This window comes from Rhinolophus ferrumequinum, chromosome 21, assembly GCF_004115265.2.
Source record: "Rhinolophus ferrumequinum isolate MPI-CBG mRhiFer1 chromosome 21, mRhiFer1_v1.p, whole genome shotgun sequence".
NCBI lineage: Eukaryota > Metazoa > Chordata > Mammalia > Chiroptera > Rhinolophidae > Rhinolophus > Rhinolophus ferrumequinum.
This window is the reverse complement of record NC_046304.1, coordinates 17,453,331-17,474,173: the sequence shown is the minus strand read 5'-3', so window position 1 is coordinate 17,474,173 and position 20,843 is coordinate 17,453,331. Positions and strand designations below refer to the sequence as shown.

Sequence of the window (20,843 nt, the reverse complement as noted above, 5' to 3'; positions counted from 1 at the left end):
ACTCACTCACTCTGAGCTCCAGTGCTGGGGCAGCAGCTCAAAAGGCACCAGGGACATACTTTTGGTGATTTCCTGAGGCTCCTCCCCAACCAACTTTTGGGCCCACCCAAGCTTCTTCCACTGGCTTTTCCATACAAATAGCCTGGCTTGGCTTATGCTGCAGACTTTCCTAAAATTATTCAAAGGTTCACAAGCCCCAGACAAGCAACAGCTGGCCTTAGTGTGCCCTTACCTCTGGCTGAGCAGCCCCAAGGCCAGCACTAGCAGCATTTGGCCTTAGTTCACAGGTTAGCCTCTCCCAGGTGCCTCCAAGCCCAGCACGGGCAGTGGCCATTTGCATATTGCTTAGTGGCTCATTCCAGGTGGCCCCAGGCAGGGCACAGGCTGCAGCTGAACTTGGCTTGTAGCAGAGCCCCTTACAGGAGGCCCCAGGGCCAACACACTTGGTGGCCACGTTTGGACCCAGCTAGAGCACCATCAAGCTGCCTGTGTGGACAACACGCCCAAAGGGCAGACTGGGCAGATAGCAGAGCCCTACTAAAGTGAATCCTGCTCCTTAGGGCCAGCCCCTGCACAACAGCTCCTCTAGTCACGGCCAATCCTGACAACCAATCAGCCTGAGGGTCAGTCCCTCCTGTTGATGTTCAAGCAGCAACCGAGGCTCAACGATAACAGTAGGGCACACACAACCCACACAAGGGACACACCTGCAGCACCCAGCCCAGTTGACCAGGAAGACTGTGCCACTGAGCCCCACAGGACACCAACTACATAAGGCCACTCTACTAACTGGGAAATATAGTAGCTCTATCTAATATATAGAAACAAACACAGGGAGGGAGGCAAAGAAACATGTCCCAAATGAAACAACAGAACAAAGCTTCAGAAAAAGAACTAAACAAAATGGAGGCAAGCAATCTACTAGACACTGAGTTCAAAACACTGGTTCTAAGGATGCTCAGTCATCTCAGGGAGAATTTCAACAAAGAGACAGGAAACATAAAAAATGCAGATAGAAAACAAAGAACCAGTCAGAAATAAAGAATATAATAACTGAAATGAAGACTACATTAGAGGGAATTAACAGGAGATTAGATGAAACAGAGGACTTAATCAGCGATTTAGAAGATAGGGTAAGAGAAAACACCCAAACAGAACAGCAAAAAGAAAAAAAGAATCCAAGAAAATGAGGATAGTTTAAGGGTCCCCTGGGACAACATCAAGCATACCAACATTTGCATCTTAGGAGTACCAGAAGGAGAAGAGAAAGAGCAAGGAATTGAAAACCTATTTGAAAAAGTGACAGAAAACTTCCCTAACCTGGGGAAGGAAATAGACATACAAGCCCAGGAAGCACAGAGAGTCCCAAACAAGATGAACCCAAAGAGGCCCACACCAAGACACATCAAAATTAAAAGGGCAAAGGTTAAAGACAGAATCTTAAAAGCATCAAGAGAAAAGCAGTTACCTACTGGGGAGCTCTCATAAAACTATCAGCTCATTTCTCAATGGAAACTTTGCAGGCCAGAAGGGATTGGCAGGAAGTAATTCAAAGTGATGAAAGCAAGGAACTACAACCAAGATTACTCTACCCAGTTACTCTTCTTATTTCTTTCCAAACAAGAAAAAGCTAAAGGAGATCATCACCACCAAACCAGTATTACAGGAAATGTTAAAGGGACTTCTTTAAGAAGAAGAAGAAAAATCAAAAGCATGAATAATGAAATGGCAGTAACTACATATCTATCAACAATTACTTTGAATGGATTAAGTGCTCCTATCAAGACACATAAGATGGCTGAATGAATAAGAAAAAAAGACCCTTATGTATGCTGCCTGCAAGAGACTCACTTCAGATCAAAAGATACACGGACTGAAAGTAAAGGGATGGAAAAAGATATTTCATGAAAATGAAAAATAGAAAAAGCTGGGATAGCAATACTCACACCAGACAAAATAGGCTTTAAAACTAAAAGGCTATAACAAGATACAAAGAAGAACCCAATGATCGCACTTCTGGGTATTTATCCAAAGAAACCCAAAACACTACTTCAAGGAACCTGTGCATCCGCATGTTTATTGCAGCATTATTTTCAATGGCCAAGATATGGAGGCAGCCTGAGTGTCCTTCAATGGATGAATGGATAAAGAGGAGGTGGTACATATATACAGTGGAATATTACTTAGCAATAAAAAAGAATGAAATCTTGCCGTCTGCAACAACATGGATGGACCTAGAGGGTATTAGACTGAGTGGAGTAAATAAGAAAGAGAAAGGTAAATGCTGTATGATTTCACTTTTATGTGGAATCTGAAGTACACAATAAAGGAACAAACAAAACAAATAAATTCATATAGATACAGAGAACATTTTGAGAGTTGCCAGATGGAAGGGGGGTTAGAAGGATGGATAAAAAGGGGGAAGAGATTAAGAAGTGCAAATTGATACATGCAAAATAGTCATGGGGATGTAGGGTATAGCATAAGAAATATAGTCAGTAATTTTGTAATAACTATGTATGGTGTCAGATGGGTACTAAATTTATTGGGGTGATCACTTCATAAGTTATATAAATGTCTAATTACTATGTTTACCCATGAAACAAATATAATATTGTACGTCAACTATAATTGAAAAGTAAAAATATTATTTAAAAAAGAGAGACATTATAGTCCTTGGACCTGGGAGGCCCAGAGACCCTTTCAGAATGTCTATGAGGTAAAAAATTGTCATAATGAAACTAAGGTATTACTTTGCCTTTTTCACCATTCTCAAGTAAGAGTTTTCTAACAACATAACTGTATGAACAGAAAGCAGAAGCCCATGAGAACCTAGGCTTTTATTAAAGATATCCATTTCTGATGTATTTATGAATTGTAATAAAAAATGACTATATACAATAAAAAAATAAAGTACTTTGCAGATAATGTTATTTCTCTTTGCTAGGAGATTGGTTGATCCTATTTTGTAGATGAGTAATGGAGTACTTTCATTCTAGGTGATAGAGATAAGGTATAAATGAATACAGACATTTAGAAAATTTTTTGAATTTTTCTCCTTTATCCATTGCAAAAATAATTCAAGTTTTTCTTAGAAATTCAGTCGATAATATCGGTAGTTTAGAGATGTATTTTTCTCTCTCTACCCTTTCACATATGTGCATGTACATATACATACACACACACACACACACACACGATATATGTGTATGTTTTGAAGGGGCTTGTTTCTTTACTTATATAGGATCATCTACTATACATATTGTTCTGCCACTTTTTTCATTAAATATATCATTGACATCTTCCCATTTCAGTAGTTACAGATCTTTAACATTCTTTTTTTTTTCCGCTTTCTTCTGCCTCCCCCCGACACACTCTGATTCAAGCCTTTGTTTCTCAGTCTAGTTGTGTAGGACACAGCTCCCTGGCCCATGCTGGTATTATGAGCCTTGCACTTACCCCAGCTGAGGCAGTCGGTCAGCCGCTCAAGGCAGCCCAGCTCCAGGGAGAGCCATTGTTCACAACCTTAGCTGTAGAGGGCGCAGCTCACTGGCCCATGTGGGAATCGACCTGGCGACCTCGGCATTAGGAGCACGGCGCTCCAACCACCTGAGCCACCAGGCCAGCCTTTAACATTCTTATAAATGGCATTTTAGTATGCTGTCAATGTGTGGCAATACTCTTAATTTAGTCAACCATTTCTATGCTGATAGACATTTAGTTTCTTCCTAATTGTTTGCTTTTTGCAAACAATGCTGCAGAAAACACTGCTTTCTGAAAATCTTATTTTCTTTCAACGATAGATTATATATTTCCTAAATTATTATTTTTAATTAAAGTTTATTGGGGTAACAATTATTAGTAAAGTTACCCTAAATTATTTTTAAAGGAAGATACGTCCATCCCTTTTTGTTTCCAGTAAGAATTGTTTTAAAAATCGCTTAGAGTCATTAACCTTTACACGTTATCTTGAAGTATGTAAAACTCAAAATAACCTACCTTTTAAAATATATATTTCTAGCTTGAGATAGTGGCTTATGGAGTAATAAAGTATTTATTACAGATTTTATAAGTTAGCCTTCTGATAGTGGTCAAGTAGAGAATATTTCCTTAGCTACTCATACTAAAATTTTAAAACATATTATGTTATGTTTTACTTTTTTTATTTTTTAGATAATGCCTCCCAGCCTGAGACTAAAGCCATCATTGAAAATTTGATTCAAAAACAAGACTTCAGTCTTTCTGTTGCTTTAGATGGTGGTTCGGTGCTGGTCACATACCCGTATGACAAGCCAGTACAAACAGGTATGTAGAATGTCACTTTCATATATACTATTTAAGCTTAGATAGGAAATTCCAATAAGGTAATGTCCCTTCCAAATTTATTATTTTTTTTAATGGTGAGCATTTGAGCACACTCCCTGAGCAAATAACTAACCTAATAGGATTGTATGTATATATCAACAGTTCAAACAGTTCCTTGGAAAAGAACGGTTAGATCTAATGATGGCCTAGCTAAGTGGGGCCATCGTGTCACATCTGTTCAATTTAGACCACAATCATTTGTTGAGCAATTATGTCTATAGACATTGGGAGTACAGAAGTGAATCAGACACAATGCCTGCGTCAAGAAACTCATATGTAACCAAATACTAACAGTACAGAATTGCCCTCCCCTGCTTTAAACCTTGACTGACTGACTGTACCTTATGGTGAGTTAAACAGTTGTTTGTAGAATCTCTCTGGGGCCATTACGTATGGAGATAGTTTGCATTGTTTTCAATGCAGCTTACAAGGAAATATCGTTATTAGGCCATAGTTGCCCCCAAATTTAGTAAAACATACCAAAACAAGTTTGTATTTTGGTGTGGTCACATGCTATGTAAACTAACCATTAGGACCTTTTCATACAGGCAGGACCTGTGTCTTCTTAGTCTGTGTGATTATCCTGGGCTAACCTGAACCATATGGTTCATTAGAATAGTTCCTCAGTGGTATGCAAGGAGAGAAAGATGACTTGTACCCATGAGTTGAACTGAGAGAGAAATCTTTTGGATTTCTCCACCAACTTCTGAATTTTTCCTTTGTAGTGGAAAACAAAGAGACTCTGAAGCATCTGGCATCTCTTTACGCAAATAATCATCCATCAATGCACATGGGTCAGCCCAGTTGCCCAAATAAATCAGGTAAGTATTTTCCCTACCCCTTGTTATTGTTTCTGCTTTGGCCTTATGGTCTTGTTGATTCCATATCTCTTAATGCTTTTGTAGATGAGAATATTCCAGGAGGAGTAATGCGTGGAGCAGAATGGCACAGTCATCTGGGCAGCATGAAGGTATACCTTATAGAATGCAGCGAGAATGGAATTACAAATATTGGCCATTGTCTTTTCTCATATAAGCAGAGTGAATGGCATCTGCTTCATGACTTTCTTGACAAAATATCCCTGAATTTAACCTCTAACAGCATTTTGATTTTTTGCCATTTTAATCATTTTTGATTGTACAATTCAGTGATATTAATTACATTTACAATGTTGTGCATCCATCATCATTCCAAACCATCTATCTCCAAAACCTTTTCATCACCCCAAACAGAAACTCTGTAGCCACTAAGCAATAAGTTCTCATTCCCCCAACCCCTGGCAACCTCTTACCTATTTTATGTCTCTGTGTATTTGCCTGGTCTAGATATTTCAGATAAGTGGACTAGTACAATATTTGTCCTCCTCTGTGTTTGGCTTCTTGTGTCTGGCTTCTTTCACTTACTGTAATGTTTTCAGGGTTTATCCATTGTATAGCAGGCATGTATCAGTACTCCACTCCTTTTTATGGCTGAATACTGTTCTGTTGTATGTATACACCACATTTTGTTTTTCATTTTTATCTGTTGATGGATACTTGAGTTGTTTCTACTTTTGGCTATTGAGAATAATGCTGCAATGAGCAATCATAGACAAGTATCTTTTGAGCTTGTGTTTACAATTCTTTTGAGTATATTCCTAGAAGTAGAATTGCTAGTCATATTCTAATTCTATGTTTGACTTTTTGAGGAACCACCGAACTGTTTTCCACATCAACTGAACCATTTTACATTCCCACCAACAATGTACAAGGGTTCCAGTTTCTCCACATCCATGTCAATACTTGTTATTTTCCATTTTTTTAATTATAGCCATGCCAGTAGGTGTGAAGTGATACCTCACTGTAGTTTTGATTTGCTTTCCGTGATGACTAATGATGTTGAGCATCTCTTCATGTGCTTATTGGCCACGTGTATACCTTCTGTGGAGAATCTATTCAAGTCTTTTGCCCATTTAAAAATTGGGTTGTTTGTTTTCTGTTGTTGAGTTGCAAGAATTCTTTATATATTTTGGATACTAAACCCTTATCAGATGTTTGATTTGCCAATAATTTCTCCCTTTCTGTAGGTTGTTGTTTCACTTTCTTAATGATATCCTTTGATGCACAGAAGTTTCTAATTTTGATGAAGTCATATTTACCTATTGTTTTGTTGCTCATGCTTTTGTTGTCTGTCATACCTAAGAATTCATTGCCAAACCCAGGGTCATGATGATTTACCCCTATGTTTTCTTCTAATGAGTTTTATGGATTCAGTAAGCTCTTATATTTGATTTGAGTTGGTTTTTGTGTATGATAGGAAGTAGGAGTTCAACTTCATTTGTATGTGGAAGTCCAGTTGTCTGAGCACCATTTCCCCTGTTGAATGGTCTTGTCACCCTTGTCAAAAATCAGTTGACCAAAGGTGTATGGGTTTACTTCTGGACTCTCAATTCTATTCCATTGGTCTATATGTCCATTTTTATGCCAGTACCACTGTTTTGATTACTGTAGGTTGGTAGTAAGTTTTGAAATTGGGAAGTGTGAGTACTCCAACTTTGTTATTTTCAAGATTGTTTTGACCGTTCAAGGCTGCTTGTAATTCCATTTGAATGTGAGGATTGGCTTTTCTTTTTCTGCAAAAAACAAAAGGCTGTTGGCATTTTGTTAGGGGTATGTTGAATCTGTAGATTACTTTGGGTTGTATTGACATCTCAACAGTATTGTCTTCTTATCCATTAACACAGTATGTTTTTCCGTTTACTTAGGTCTTCCTTAATTTCTTTCTGATAGCATTTTAGTTGATTGTCCATCCACTTCAAATTAGTCAGCAGTTCTTAGCAGATGGGTGGTTAGCTTGTTATTCAATTCACATGTGCAATCAGAAAATTAGTTTCGTTCCCATCACTACCTGCCTTCCCTCCTTTATTTATTAAGAACTTACTATGTGTGACGCACTCTGCTTTATTAGTGATAAATAAAATATATCCCCAGGCCCATTCAGTAAGCATTGTACAAATAACTGTGTTACAGAATTAATTGATTTGATCTAGAAGAGAGCAACAACTCTCAACATGCCATGAGAAACTAAAGACAGAAAAGGTTACACCTAGCCAGAGATGTAACCTTCTCTTCATAGAGGAAATGGCATTTGGGTGCAGAGATGGTGGGTGAAACAGGACATTCCAGAAAAAGGAAGCAGTATGGCCAGAGGGCAATAAGCAGTCTAGTTGGGTTAGAATATAGGGTATAATGGAAAGCAGTAAAAGACAAGAACGGAAAGAATTTGGGGCTTTGAATGCTTTGTTTTAGTAAGGAATGGGAATCCACTGAAGGTTTTGGGTAGGTATATAGTGGTATGATCTGAGCTGTTCTGTGGGAAAACTCATCTCTTAGCAGTGGGTTACGATAGTTTGGAGGAAGGAGAGTCTGAGGTGCAGGGAGACTGGTTTGGAATAGCCAAGACAAGAAATAAGGAAGGCCTAGACTGGGGTAGTTGCAATGGGGGTGGAGTGTAGGGATGAAGTTTCAGAGAAACTGTAGAGGTGAAATTGACAGGATTTGGCAATTATGGCTGATAGCAAGAAAGTGAAGTCAAAACTGAGAGATTTCATGTCTGTGTGAGCAAATGAGTTAATACCATTAACTGAATTAGGAAAAAGAACAGGTTTGGGGGGAAAGGTGAAAGTTAGGTTTCGGAACTTGTCTACACAAATAGTTCCTGCACCTGGATAATTGCTATATTGCAAACAATGGCTGTTGTCACCATCAGGCTTGAGGCTGCAGGTTGAGGGTATCAGATGGCGAGTGCTTGTGCTTCTGCCTCCAGAGCTCCAAGAACAACCTGGAGGGAATATGGCCTACTGCATGTACTCATTCATTCATTCAACAAGCCCTAATAAACCGCTCTACCTGCCAGGCACTGTGGGAAGCACTGGAGATACAAAAATGAATTAGACATAGTCCCTGGTCTCAAGGGCACTCTTAGGAGCAGCCATGTTTGTGACTGATTATAATACCAAGTGGTTTATTTATATTTGCTGTAAAATGCTTTACGGAGTCTTTGTTTACATCACCCAGGTTTTCTTTTTATTCCATTTGTTGCATTACAAAGCCTCACTCTTACTTTTACTTACTAATTTTCCCACATTTGTTTTTGAATTTTGTATTCCAGGATTATAGCGTCACCTATGGCCATTGTCCGGAAATCACAGTATACACAAGCTGCTGCTACTTTCCTAGCGCAGCACAACTTCCTTCCTTGTGGGCAGAAAATAAAAAATCTCTTCTTAGCATGCTGGTGGAGGTGAGTCTTTCCCTTTTAACTAGAAGCAAACTCCCAGGAATGTGTTCAATGGAAACTTTATCAAAACATTTTCTTAATCTTTTACCAAAAATTTATTATTATTTATTTTAAATGTATATAGGAAGGAGAGTTTGTTCAATTTATAGTGCCTAAATAGGTGCCTTGAGTTCACACATCTGGAATCTGCTATAATATAGATAATGTCACCCTATGAGAAGTTACATGTTCTTTCATTTGAATATCACATGAAGTTACTCGAGATCGTGTACTGTGGAAAGTTAAAGGCATCGGAAGATTTGGGTTCTAACCCTTTAGGCTTTGACTCTGTTGGAGTTCTCTTTTCCCTTATCTCTATGCCTCTGAAGCAGTGAATGAGTCGCTAAGAAGGTCAGAGGCATTGGAGAAGGACAAATAAGCCAGTCTTAGAGGGATTTTTGTTGTTTTGTTTGTTGTTTTTGTCATGCCTCAAGCTATTGCCTCCATCTGACATTATGAAAACATAAATTTATATTTTAAACATTTTTTCAGGTTCACAAGGGAGTTCATGGATTTGTTAAAGACAAGACTGGAAAACCAATCTCTAAAGCAGTCATTGTACTCAATGAAGGGATAAAAGTGCACACAAAAGAGGGAGGCTATTTCCATGTGCTGTTAGCCCCAGGTGTCCATAACATCAATGCCATCGCAGAGGGCTATCAGCAACAACATTCACAGGTAAGAAACTCAGATAGGGGCGTGTCATGTAAATTCTTATTCTTAAAAGTTCGATTTTATTTTGAAACACTTGTTAGAAAACTTGTGCGATATAAAGAAATAAAAAGTGTGATTATGAGATCTTGTTATCTTTCTGCCCTTTAGCAACAAAAGGGACATTTTTATAGCATTTTGTATACTTGAGATGACAGTGAATCATCTCTTCGGTTTGCTATAAAGGCCGTAGGAATACAGCAGGGATACAATACACCTTAAGTAAACTTTTTCATAATTCTCGCTCTTTATCTTCCTAGGTCTTTGTGCATCATGATGCAGCGAGCTCTGTGGTAATCGTCTTTGACACAGATAACCGGATATTTGGTTTGCCAAGGGAGCTTGTGGTAACTGTATCAGGTAAAGAAATTTATATTTTTAGTGGTAGACGTTAACACCAGTCTTGACATTTCATTTTTTTTTTTCTTCTTGTTGGACAAGCCATTTTTTAAATTAAACTTATTGGGGTTACATTGGTTTATAAAAACTGACGTTTCAATTTGAGAGTGGATATCCTCTATAATCACCTGAAGCTAATCACTTTTCTTCTACTGTTTCTTATCTAAACATGATTTTTCTGGAACGCTGTTCTCCTGTGTGTGTTCATGGCTTGCCCCTTCACATTTTCAGGTCTGTACTCAAATGTCACTTCCACAGAGAGACCTTCCCTGATCGCCCTACCTGAAATAGTCCCCCTGGCACTATCTCCACCTCACTTGTTTCTATTATAGCTCTTAATCACTAGCTGACATATTATATATTTATTCATTTACTTGTCTGTATTCGATCTCTCCCACTAAAATAGAAGCTCTGAGGGAGGTGGGAGTTTACCTGCATCCCCCATGCCTAGAACTATCGTTGACATGTAGTAGATCTCAATGAACGATTTGCTTTAAGATCATAAGAAAGTCCCTTGGACGACAACTTGTTCCTTCTATTTTTCCATGACCCTGAAAGGAGGAAGTATTTGTTTTCTCCAGTATTAATGTGTGCCATTACTTGAATTACTAAAAGGTTAGAACGAAAAAAAAGATGTGGTAAAATAATAAATACTGTGTTGTATTGTCTTTTTGACAGAGAGCCTTGGTTCGTTTCTAAGTGCCACTTGGACTTGACGCAAAATAACCAAGTTTTATTACAGAGTATGTGAGGGAAAAATCCTTAGTTGAAGGAGAGGGGTATATTATAAACATGGTCAAATCATAGAACATGTTGTGGCATGTTTAAAGTAAAGAGTTCTCAGCTTGAACCAGATAAAACATGAATCACTTACTGGTTAGAAACACAGGAGCTAGAATTCAGCCACAGTTTAAATCTGGCCCTGCCAACATTTGCTGTTATGAACTTAATTTTAATTATGATTTTATTATCATTTTCTCTTACTAAGACTCTAATTCTGACAACCTCATGTACAAATATTTTAAATAAATGAGAGGCTTTGAATGAGATGAAAATTTACTAGAAAGGAAAAGAAGTCATTGATAAATTGCAGAACAGTAACAGTTTGATTTCATTGTAATAAATGAAAAATAAATATATGAGTTATATACATACACATGCATGAAGAAAAATCTGGGAAAATATGCATAGGGTTGTTAAAAATGATCTTGAGGTAACGGAAATGGGAAGATGTGAGGCTTTTGGTTTGGGTTTTTAGTATTTTTGCTTATCTTTTTCTAATTTTGTATACTATAAATGTACTGCTTCTGTAATAATGAAAGGTTTTTGAGTACACGAAATAAAAATAAAACAAATGAAGGGCATATTATAATATTAAAAGTGCCATTGTAAGAAGCTGCTTATTTATATCCTGAAAGTAGAATACCATTCACATAGTGGTTTTGTTTCTCAGGTGCCACCATGTCGGCATTGATCCTAACAGCTTGCATTATTTGGTGCATCTGCTCAATCAAATCTAACAGACACAAGGATGGCTTTCATCGGCTCAGGCAGCATCATGATGAGTATGAAGATGAAATTCGCATGATGTCAACCGGCTCCAAGAAGTCCCTCTTAAGCCATGAGTTCCAGGATGAAACAGACACTGAAGAGGAAACATTATATTCCAGCAAACATTGACACGCACACCTTGCATATCTCCCAGCATCAGTACCTTTTGGGAGACATTGCATTAAGAAGAGAGACTATCTTGCTTCTTCAAAGAGCTTTGGGAAGTTAACTTGCTAAATTTGTATTCTCTGTGAGTTTGGCTGGCAGTTTTTGAACTTCCCCTCCTTAAAGTACTATTACCTTAAAAAAAAAAAAAAAAGAAATCTGCTTTCTATTTATGCAGCAGAGATGGGACAGCCACTTTGTTTTTCTTTTTAATTTAAGATAAGCTGTTCGGAGCTTATGTTATAACTACAAAAGCCAACTAGTGGATGTTGTATTTTGCACATCAGGTGTTTACTAGTGGCTTTAGCTTTTTTCTTTATTTTAAATGGCCAAAAGAATCCAGAATCATTAAGGCAGGGACAGCAGTCAGAATCTGACATAAAGCTTTAAAACTCGAGGTTTTCTCAACCTACTGAGGAGTTCTTTTCTCTAGTTGTTAAATAGCTGGAGTTTCTCCCATTATTCAGGTTTAATGGAGGCTGAGTTCATTTTTAAACATATAACATTAGGAAATGAATAAATGGGCTTTCGCATTTGCTTTCTACCTGTTCCAAGGCTAGATCAGAACTGGTAGGCTATGCTCTAAGCAGGATTTCACTACCTCTCTTGTAAGGTTTAGCAAAGTTCTAAATAGCCCCATTTTAAGGGAGAACTTGTTGACTTTGTTGTAAAAGATCTAAATGTCCATTTGAATGAAGCTAAGAGAGTGATCTAGCAAAAGCTAAAACTCATGTTGCCTATCTTTTAACTTGGTAAAAACCCACAGGTGCTGCTGCTTTTATCTGTGAAGCACTAGTTTATTCTAGGAATGCTTAACTCTTTAATATTTCCCAAATTTGAACCTTTTTCTATGTTGTACACTTACGGTTTTCAGATTACCCAGCAATCTAGAAGATATGAATTCTTCTGAAAGTATCTGGAAGTGTGGAAGAAACCTACTTGCACATTCTTACCCTACATTTGAACACAAAATAACTACATTTCATACTCCAGCCCAAACCTATGCCTTGGAATAGCATACTGTTATTGAACTAGCTTGGTCAGTCTTATTCATATAGACCTCTGCAAGTGATTGGGTTCTTGGTCCTAATGTTTCATTTGACAGTCTCGTTTTGATCAACCAATTTTGTTAAAAGTTCAGTTGAAAGCATTTAAAATGGCTCCGTCCATTTAAAAAAATGTAAACTATGAACTGCTGTGTGATATGACACTGTGGTGACAGGAGTATCATCTTCACTGCCAGTTGGGTTATTCAAAAGACCTGAGAGATTTGCATTTTATTGTGTCTGTTATTCAGTGGAAGTGATGCTGTTTGTAAGTATGAGTCTTACCAATGATCTAATGGTTTAATACCTTTGAATGTTTTAATGGCCAAGTTGCTGCTGAACTTACACTAATCAGGGGATCAAAAAACTTGCTCTCATCCTTTCAAATTGTATTCTATATCCATTAATATATCAATCATCCCAAAGCTTTCCTGTAGAGTGGTTTACCACCCACCTAGATCATTCAACCAGGTTTTGTGAGGAATGCACCCAAAATGGCTTTATAAAAAGAGATTTGGTTGAGCAGGAATAACAAAGTCATGACACTTATTATTGAGTATCTGTGATAAATTTGGGTTGTTCACAGTTAAGCCATTCTGGTATTAACAACTCTAAATTTTGAGCCCTTGCCACCCCACTCTTACCCCACCACGTACATAAAACAGTGTTGGTGGGGTGCTAATACTTAATGAAATATACGTGATTTAATTGCTTCTAATAATATTTCACATTTTCCTTAAGGGGATAATGTGGTCTTTTCAGCTTTATTTTTAAGAATGAAAAGTCAGAAAACAAACAAAGGGCCTGTGAGTGGCTGGCTCTGCTTGAGACATTGCAGGTAGAAATAAAACAAAGTTGATGTGACAGCCTGTAGTTAATTAGGTCTTCGCTAGAGGAAGCCTTATAGGTTCATTTCTCTCTTGAATTAAACATGTCTTTAACTGTACACCACAATGGCTGGATTCCACCCCTTTTAAGCATGTATAAATTTTTTTTAGAAATGAACATACAAGTAGTTCTTTTCATCATTTTTTTTTCTGAACGGAAAACCAAATTCTGCTATAAATCTTGAATCGTTAATGAATTTCGATGTAATGCATTATCCTGGAAAACAGGGCCTTCTCCGCCTGTGTTACCTATTACCATGAATGTATCGATCATGACTACTAGGTCTGTGTTCTCTGCCCTGCTTTGTCTTTTATTTGTGGATCTAATCTAATATTAGACCACATTGACTGCTTAAGGCATTGAAGCCATATGGGATGAGGAATGCATTTTTTTCAGTGTTTCTCCTAGAGACTTTCCATTTCCTTGGAGTCATGGAGGCAAGTAAGTATCACAGTATTAAGAAATTTGCCCAATCCTGAGTTGTGCCTTTCTTTACTCGTAAGGCATGGATTTGGGTTTTGTTTTGTTTTGTTTTGTTTTGTCCTGTGATCAGTTTGTAAGCCTTCTTCTCTCCCAGCTCCTTAATAAAAGCAAAGTGATTGAGTAGGTAATGTGCAAAGTGTCTGCCTGTGTAAATGTATTTGTACTGATGATGTAGCTCAAAGATAAACTCAAGTTAATTTCAGAAGGAAAGACCCTTTGGTTTTGATGTATGTTGCTGAACATTTGGGTAGTGATTGGGATCCCATCCAGTGGAGGAATGCTTGCAATTCTCATTGGAGGGAATTTGCTTGGGATTTTGTCATCCTCCAGAAAGGAAACATACTGTATAGTAGGCCCAGTGTGATCGATTGGTTTATCTTCAGTAACTTTCACCTGAATGAGATTTGCTGAATTAATGAATATTGAACTTAAAACTAATTATGAGTTGACAAATAAATAAAAGGTAGTACTTATGCCTGAGCTTATTGTGTTTCTGAGCTAACACCAGGTTACTCAGTAACCATGACTTGTTCCTCCATTTTCATTTATTCTCAGCAGTAAATACTTTTACCTTCTTGTCACCAGAAATGCACTTGTGCCAGGTTTTGTCCCAGCTCTATTAAAGGCTTCTGGGCTATAAATGCTGAATTTGTGCCCAATGTTATGGTTCTCTGGTAGAATTGTTTTTTAACAGTAGCAACTTTATTGTTAGTACAAAAATTCCACTGTGGTTGATGTTCAGTGATTTTCTTTCTAGCAACTTTTTGATGACTATCTGGGTTTCTGATTTGTCTTAAAGCAGATTTGGGGGGGGGGGTGATTAGAGCCCTGACTAATGTCAACTGAACTTGGATTTCCAGTTCATAAAAAGATATCTCCCAACACCTATTTCTTCTGTGTTTTGGCAATAATTAATATTCCACTTGACTTTCAGCATACTATCCTAGTTGATTTTGATTTGACAGAATACATTATGAAATTTGAAAGTAGGCTACAATTTTGAGGTAACTGGATATAAATTATGTAAATATGTATGATTATGACTTTTATAAACAGCATAACATGAGTGTACTAGCTACATTCTATTCTGGCCATGCTGCAGATTTTCTGGAGGTATGACATAATGATATTTTTTTATGCTCTGATTAAAAATCAGTTTTTCACCTCTCCATTTTTTCAGAGTGACATTCCCCAGCTCCAGAACAATCTATAGCTATTTATATGAGGTGCCCAACACTCATTCATCTCAAGTGCTTCAGTCTTTGGTTTATTTCATGCACTGTGCCTTCAAAATGAAGTTTTTAAAGGGGACTTTAAACAAAGTTGAATCTTAGTTTTAAAAAGTCAATCTGTGTAACTTATGTGAAATCTAACTGTAATGAGGTCCTTTCTGTTTTTTATATGTAAACAGATCTACTAATCCTGTATAAAAGTTATTTTATGATGTTTGTCTTTCTTTGTGTTTTGTCTCATAATCTCTTTTCAAAAGCAATAGACCAGAAAAAGCATTGTTCCAACTTGAAAGTTATGTATTTAGCTTTTCTACCTATACCAGGAGAAAAATAGTGCCAGGCTAGGAATACAGTGTGTTACCTGTAGAGTGTTTTTATCATCATGAATTGACCCAAAAGAAAACTATGTTTCTGAAATAATCACATCATATAATAGCCACATTTCTCCTTTCTATCTGTAGCCAGCCCAGTTGACATATGTCCAATCATTCCACAATGAACCCACAGAACTGGCCATGGAAATGTTAATATGCCCATTTTAAACTTGTTTGTTAAAAAGTTGGTCCTTTTCACAGATGAGTCCAGTGAGAATAATTTGTCATGACATTCCTCGGCACAGTGGTGATGAATTCATTTAGCGATAATTTGTTGGTACTGCTGCTCCAGTAGGAATTGGGAAAGCAAAGTTACATAAGCAACATGGGCTCTGCTGACAAGGAACTCAGTCCAGACCAGGGAAACAGAAATGGAAATTAGGTGTACCATGTTTCCCCGAAAATAAGACCTAGCCAGACAATCAGCTCTAATGTGACTTTTGGAGCGAAAATTAATATAAGACCCAGTCTTATTTAACTATAATATAATGTAATGTAACATAATATTATGTAATACCAGGTCGTATATTAATAAGACCTCTAAAAAGAAAGTCTGCTCTGAAGAAGTATAGCATAAAAATTTGACCCTGGACTTTGAAGTTGAACCAATCTATGATGGATTCTTGGCTCTGCCACTTGCTCCCTATGTGACTTTGTTTTATACAAGTTTCTTAATATTATCTGAGTGTCATTTTCTCTACTGGTTAAGGAATAATACCTGATAGGATTGTCATGGGAACTAAGGGAAATAATGTTAGCAAAGGGCCCAACATAATATTTGACTTGGAATTGAATAACGATGGCAGCCAGCATCATTTGCTGTTTTCTGATCCCTTTGAAAGAAAGTTATTTTATCAAATATGTGAACAAAGATCTGTTTACAGGCAGTCTTTTTAATTTAGAAAAAATCCTGAGACATGAATACTAAAGAAAAAAAGCTATGAAATTTTCCATTATGTGGTAGATTGTCTCTAGCATGGCAGTAAGGTTTTAAAATTTGTGCCAAATGCTTCAGATTTGTTTTAAAATAAAATTTGATTGTATTTATGCTTATTCGATGAAAACAGCCTTAACTGCTACAAGAAGTCTCAACAGTGATGATGGTTCTTTTTCCCCCCAGTGTTTGAAATACTGTCCTGAATTTTTGTCAGGCATTTTCTCATAACGGAATCAAGAACCTTTTGGTTTGTATCATGAACAGTAATCTGGTTATGTTCAGTTTTTCAGATTTCTAGAAAACGATTGTTCTCGGCAAAACTCAATGCTAATACACTACTCAGTTATGAATAAATATCATCATGTAGGTTTTTATCTCTTATTCTCACTTGCAGTTAGAATGCCAACTGATTATGCTATTTATTGCAAACCTCAGATATATACATCGTTAATTATTACCCACAATGTAAAAGCAATGAAATCAGCATATAAAGCCCAATTGTAACTTTAGTATCACAATTTCCACCTTACATTAATCAGTACAATGTTAACAGCAAGCCTGGTAAGTTTTGGCATTTTGGTTGGGGTTAGATGGAATCCAATTCCCTATGACTGTGTAAACAAATGTAGATGAGGCGAGCAAGATTTGGAGTAGAAAGATGTTCAAGTTTCGAAGCCATCCTGGAGGACGTTTGAAACCAAGAGAGTGAGAAGATCGATTCGATTGAAACTATGAGAACTAGAAGTGGGAGTACTATATTGAGATGGATGCCTCAAATTCAACAAAGACTTGATTCATTTAGAAGCAATATGAAGAGGCAGTGATAAAGCTGTAGGTGGAAAATAAAAGCAACGGGTGAAGATTTTAGGTGGAACATGTACAAAGAGATGCAGATTAATTAGAAATTGTTATAATGTGGATTATATTCTGTGATTGTCATTGAGGTTGAGCCAAAGTGAAGGGGTCAAGGGGAAGATCCAGATTGCTAGATCTGAACCACGACTAGTCTCAAGTATTTGAAGTTATTCCAAATAATTATTATTGTCTCTTATTATGTATTGTATGGTTCCTACCAAGAGTTTTTTAAGATCAAACAGGCTTTTGATTTAGCGCTTGAAAGATACGAAGATGCCCAGAAGAATTGATCCTAAAGATAGATAGTTGGGGAATAGGATAGATGGGGAGCGGGCCAATAATGGTAATGGATGAATTGGATGACTGCTGGGTTTTTCAAAAATAATTTTAGAATAGCTTTAGATTTACAAAAAAGTTGCAAAAATAATATAGATTTGGCTGCTGGGTTTTTATTTGGAGGATGTGGATGATGGTAGAGCAAAAGAGGAATAATTGTAGGTAGTTTTCAGCAGTTCTTGAATGGAATCCATTTGGAAAGGACAGGGCATAGGAAATGGTGTCAGGTATGCATAGCCTGGGGATCCAGGTGTTAGGCCATGTGGTACTACTTCTAGAAGACTGAGTTTAAGTCAGATCTCTAGTGGAAGGTATCTGCATCCTAGATTTGGAGGAGACCTCACAATGACCAAATATGGACAAAGATAACCAAGCATATTGAGAAATAAGACACCACCAGTAAGAAAGCAGAAAAAGTTCTACACCGGTTTCAGATGTTGACATTGTAAAACAACTGTAAAACAAATATACTTAACTGTTTTCAAAGTAATAAAATATAAGTCTGAGACTGTCACAGAAAACAATCAAATAATAGAACTTTCACAAATGAAAGTACAGAAACTAAAGTTAAATGGATAGTTGTAATGGCAGATTGGGCACCGAGAAGCAATGAACTAGAACACAGATCCATAGAAATTCTCTCTTAGGTAGCACAGGCTGAAAGTTAGCAAATAGGAAGGAGAGGGTAAAAATGTGGATTTTAACACAAGACAAATATATGTTTGATAAGCATATATTAAAGAAACGTAATTTGGTGGTTACCAGAGGGTAAGGGGGTTGGGGGGTGGGGGATGAGGGTGAGGGGGATCAAATGTATGGTGATGGAAGGGGAGCTGACTCTGGGTGGTGAACACACAGTGTGATTTATGGATGATGTGATACAGAATTGCACACCTGAAATCTATGTAATTTTACTAACAATTGTCACCCCAATAAATTAAAAAAAAAAAAAGAAACAATCCAAGCAAGAAAAAGTAAACATCCGTACCTAGACACATCAGTGAAACTGCTGAGCGCCAAAGACGAAAAAAATGAGTAAAGCAGTGAGAGAAAATAAAGTTCAAAGTATTAGCAGTTAGACTAAGAGATTAGACTCACTCCCAACAATGGAAACCATAGTACAGTGAAATTATACTTTGAAAGTGCTGAGGAAAACATTAAATAACTTCCAACAGAATTCTATATTGAACACATCTTTCAAGAATGAAGGTGAGGGACGACCAGTTAGCTCAGTTGGTTAGAGCACGGTGCTCTTAACAACAAGGTTGCCGGTTCAATCCCCACATGGGCCACTGTGAGCTGTGCCCTCCAAAACCAGATTGAAACAACTACTTGACTTGGAGCTGATGGGTCCTGGAAAAACACACTTAAAAAAAGAATGAAGGTGAACCTCCAGGTAGCTGGAAATATTACTGTCAACCTAAGCTACTTGTCTCCCAATATTTCATTGTAAAATAATGCAAAAAAAAAAAAGAAGGAAAAAGTAAATCTATACAGGAACCACACTCAGCATAACTTGAAGTCAGAGAATTTTCAAACTTCAAACTGACTGAATAAAAAGAAAAATCACCAAATCTCAGCATATACTCTCATATGCCTGTCCCAGCCCCACCCCGGGGCAGGCTATGTAGAGAGAAAGCAGATGGAGATAAACTGCACAAAAGACAGAAGAGGGATGCCAGCGAAAGGGCCTAAAGTGGGTCTAAACTATTGCCTGAAAGATTAACTCCACCTAAGTCTGAATGGTCTAAAAATCATGTTCAAGCAGATCAGAGCACAAACTATAGGGAAGGGACTTCAGAGTGAACACAATTTAAATGGGCAGGCGTGATTTAAAGGGGCAGTGTTGAAACATAGCTTCTGGTGAAGGAAAAACATGGGAAAGAATGGAGAAGCCTGCTTTGACATTTAGGTGATGAAGGAGAAAAGAAGTAAAAGAGGAAAATCAAGAGTCCTGTGAGATAAATGAGAACTGCAATATTATAGCACTTAAAACCCCTCCCTAAAACAAACAAAAACCCCTCAAATACCTAAACTTTGCTATATTGACAGAAGAGACCTCGGTCGTGACGCCTGAGAATATAAATAACATGAGTATTGATAATGAAGAAATAAATTTGTCATTACTGGTAGGTATGATTGTGTATGTGGAAAATACAAAATAATCTACTGGTGAATTAGAAATAATAGGAATTTAGTTCTACTTTCAGTCGTGAGTGGATTGGATTAAAACAGACCTTCCCATCAAGACCAATTAGAAAAGCTGTATTTAAAAAAAAAATAAAAACTGCTTGAAGGATTGGAGAGCTACTTAAAGTAACAAGAACTTATGGGATCAAGATCCTAGACCAAAGGGAGCTCGAGGGTGAACATGATAGTAAAGTTTTCACTTTGAGGTGTTTGTTGATTTGTAAGTGGTGAATAAGAGAGACACTTAGTAGCAGAGAAGCCAGGCAAGAGGCAGAGAACCGGAGTAGAAGCTTTAGGTAGCATCAGTGGGTCAGGAAGACTATAAGTTCAGCACCTATCAAGGAAGAGGGTACTGGTCAGTGGGCTTTGTTAGGGCACTTGTGTGGCTACACACTAAAAGTAAGGGCTCATCAGAAACAGACCAATTCCTACAAAAAATACAGTCCCACTTGGTCTTAGTTCCACGCTTTCCTGGAGTAAGCTGATATGCCCCTACCTGAACCGGCTGTAAGGAGCAGCAGTAAGCTGTCTCTGGAGGAAGGTACCATCTGGAGCCTCAAATGATGACTACAAATTGTAATCTGTTATTTACAGCATCCAATGAAAAGTTACTTTTATTATTAAAGGACAATATCAAATGATGGAAGATGAAAAAAAAACAGAAATAGTCCCATGGGAATTACAGATTTTTTTTTTCAATTACCAGTCAATAATCAACCTTCTGGAAACTAAAGAAAAAAAGTTTTGAAAGCAGTGAGAGAGGAAAGATGCCTTAGCTATAATGGAAAAGCAATTCTAGTAACAGCCAGTTTCTCATGAGAAACTGTGGAGGCCAGGAGGAATTGTCACGTTTTTCAAGTGCTGAAAAGAAGAAATTGTCAGATTTCCCAGATTCTATATCCGACAACAATATCTTTCAGGAATGAAGGGGAAATTGAGACAGTCTCAGATGACGAAAAACTAATAGAATTGGTCTTCAGGTGACCTACTCTAA

General features: G+C 37.4%; 1 protein-coding gene across 1 annotated transcript in view; it reads left to right on the top strand.

Annotated features, from left to right (window-relative positions):
• The window catches only part of CPD (carboxypeptidase D), a 61,928-nt gene extending 46,559 nt beyond the window's left edge, over positions 1 to 15,369 (top strand). The window contains exons 15-21 of the mRNA XM_033089923.1: positions 4,174 to 4,305; positions 5,091 to 5,186; positions 5,271 to 5,335; positions 8,515 to 8,646; positions 9,175 to 9,360; positions 9,654 to 9,753; positions 11,246 to 15,369. Of these exons, the coding sequence (XP_032945814.1) occupies positions 4,174 to 4,305; positions 5,091 to 5,186; positions 5,271 to 5,335; positions 8,515 to 8,646; positions 9,175 to 9,360; positions 9,654 to 9,753; positions 11,246 to 11,472 (938 nt within the window). The 3' untranslated portion in view covers positions 11,473 to 15,369. The remainder of the gene's footprint in view (positions 1 to 4,173; positions 4,306 to 5,090; positions 5,187 to 5,270; positions 5,336 to 8,514; positions 8,647 to 9,174; positions 9,361 to 9,653; positions 9,754 to 11,245) is intronic.
• Positions 15,370 to 20,843: the final 5,474 nt, after the last annotated feature.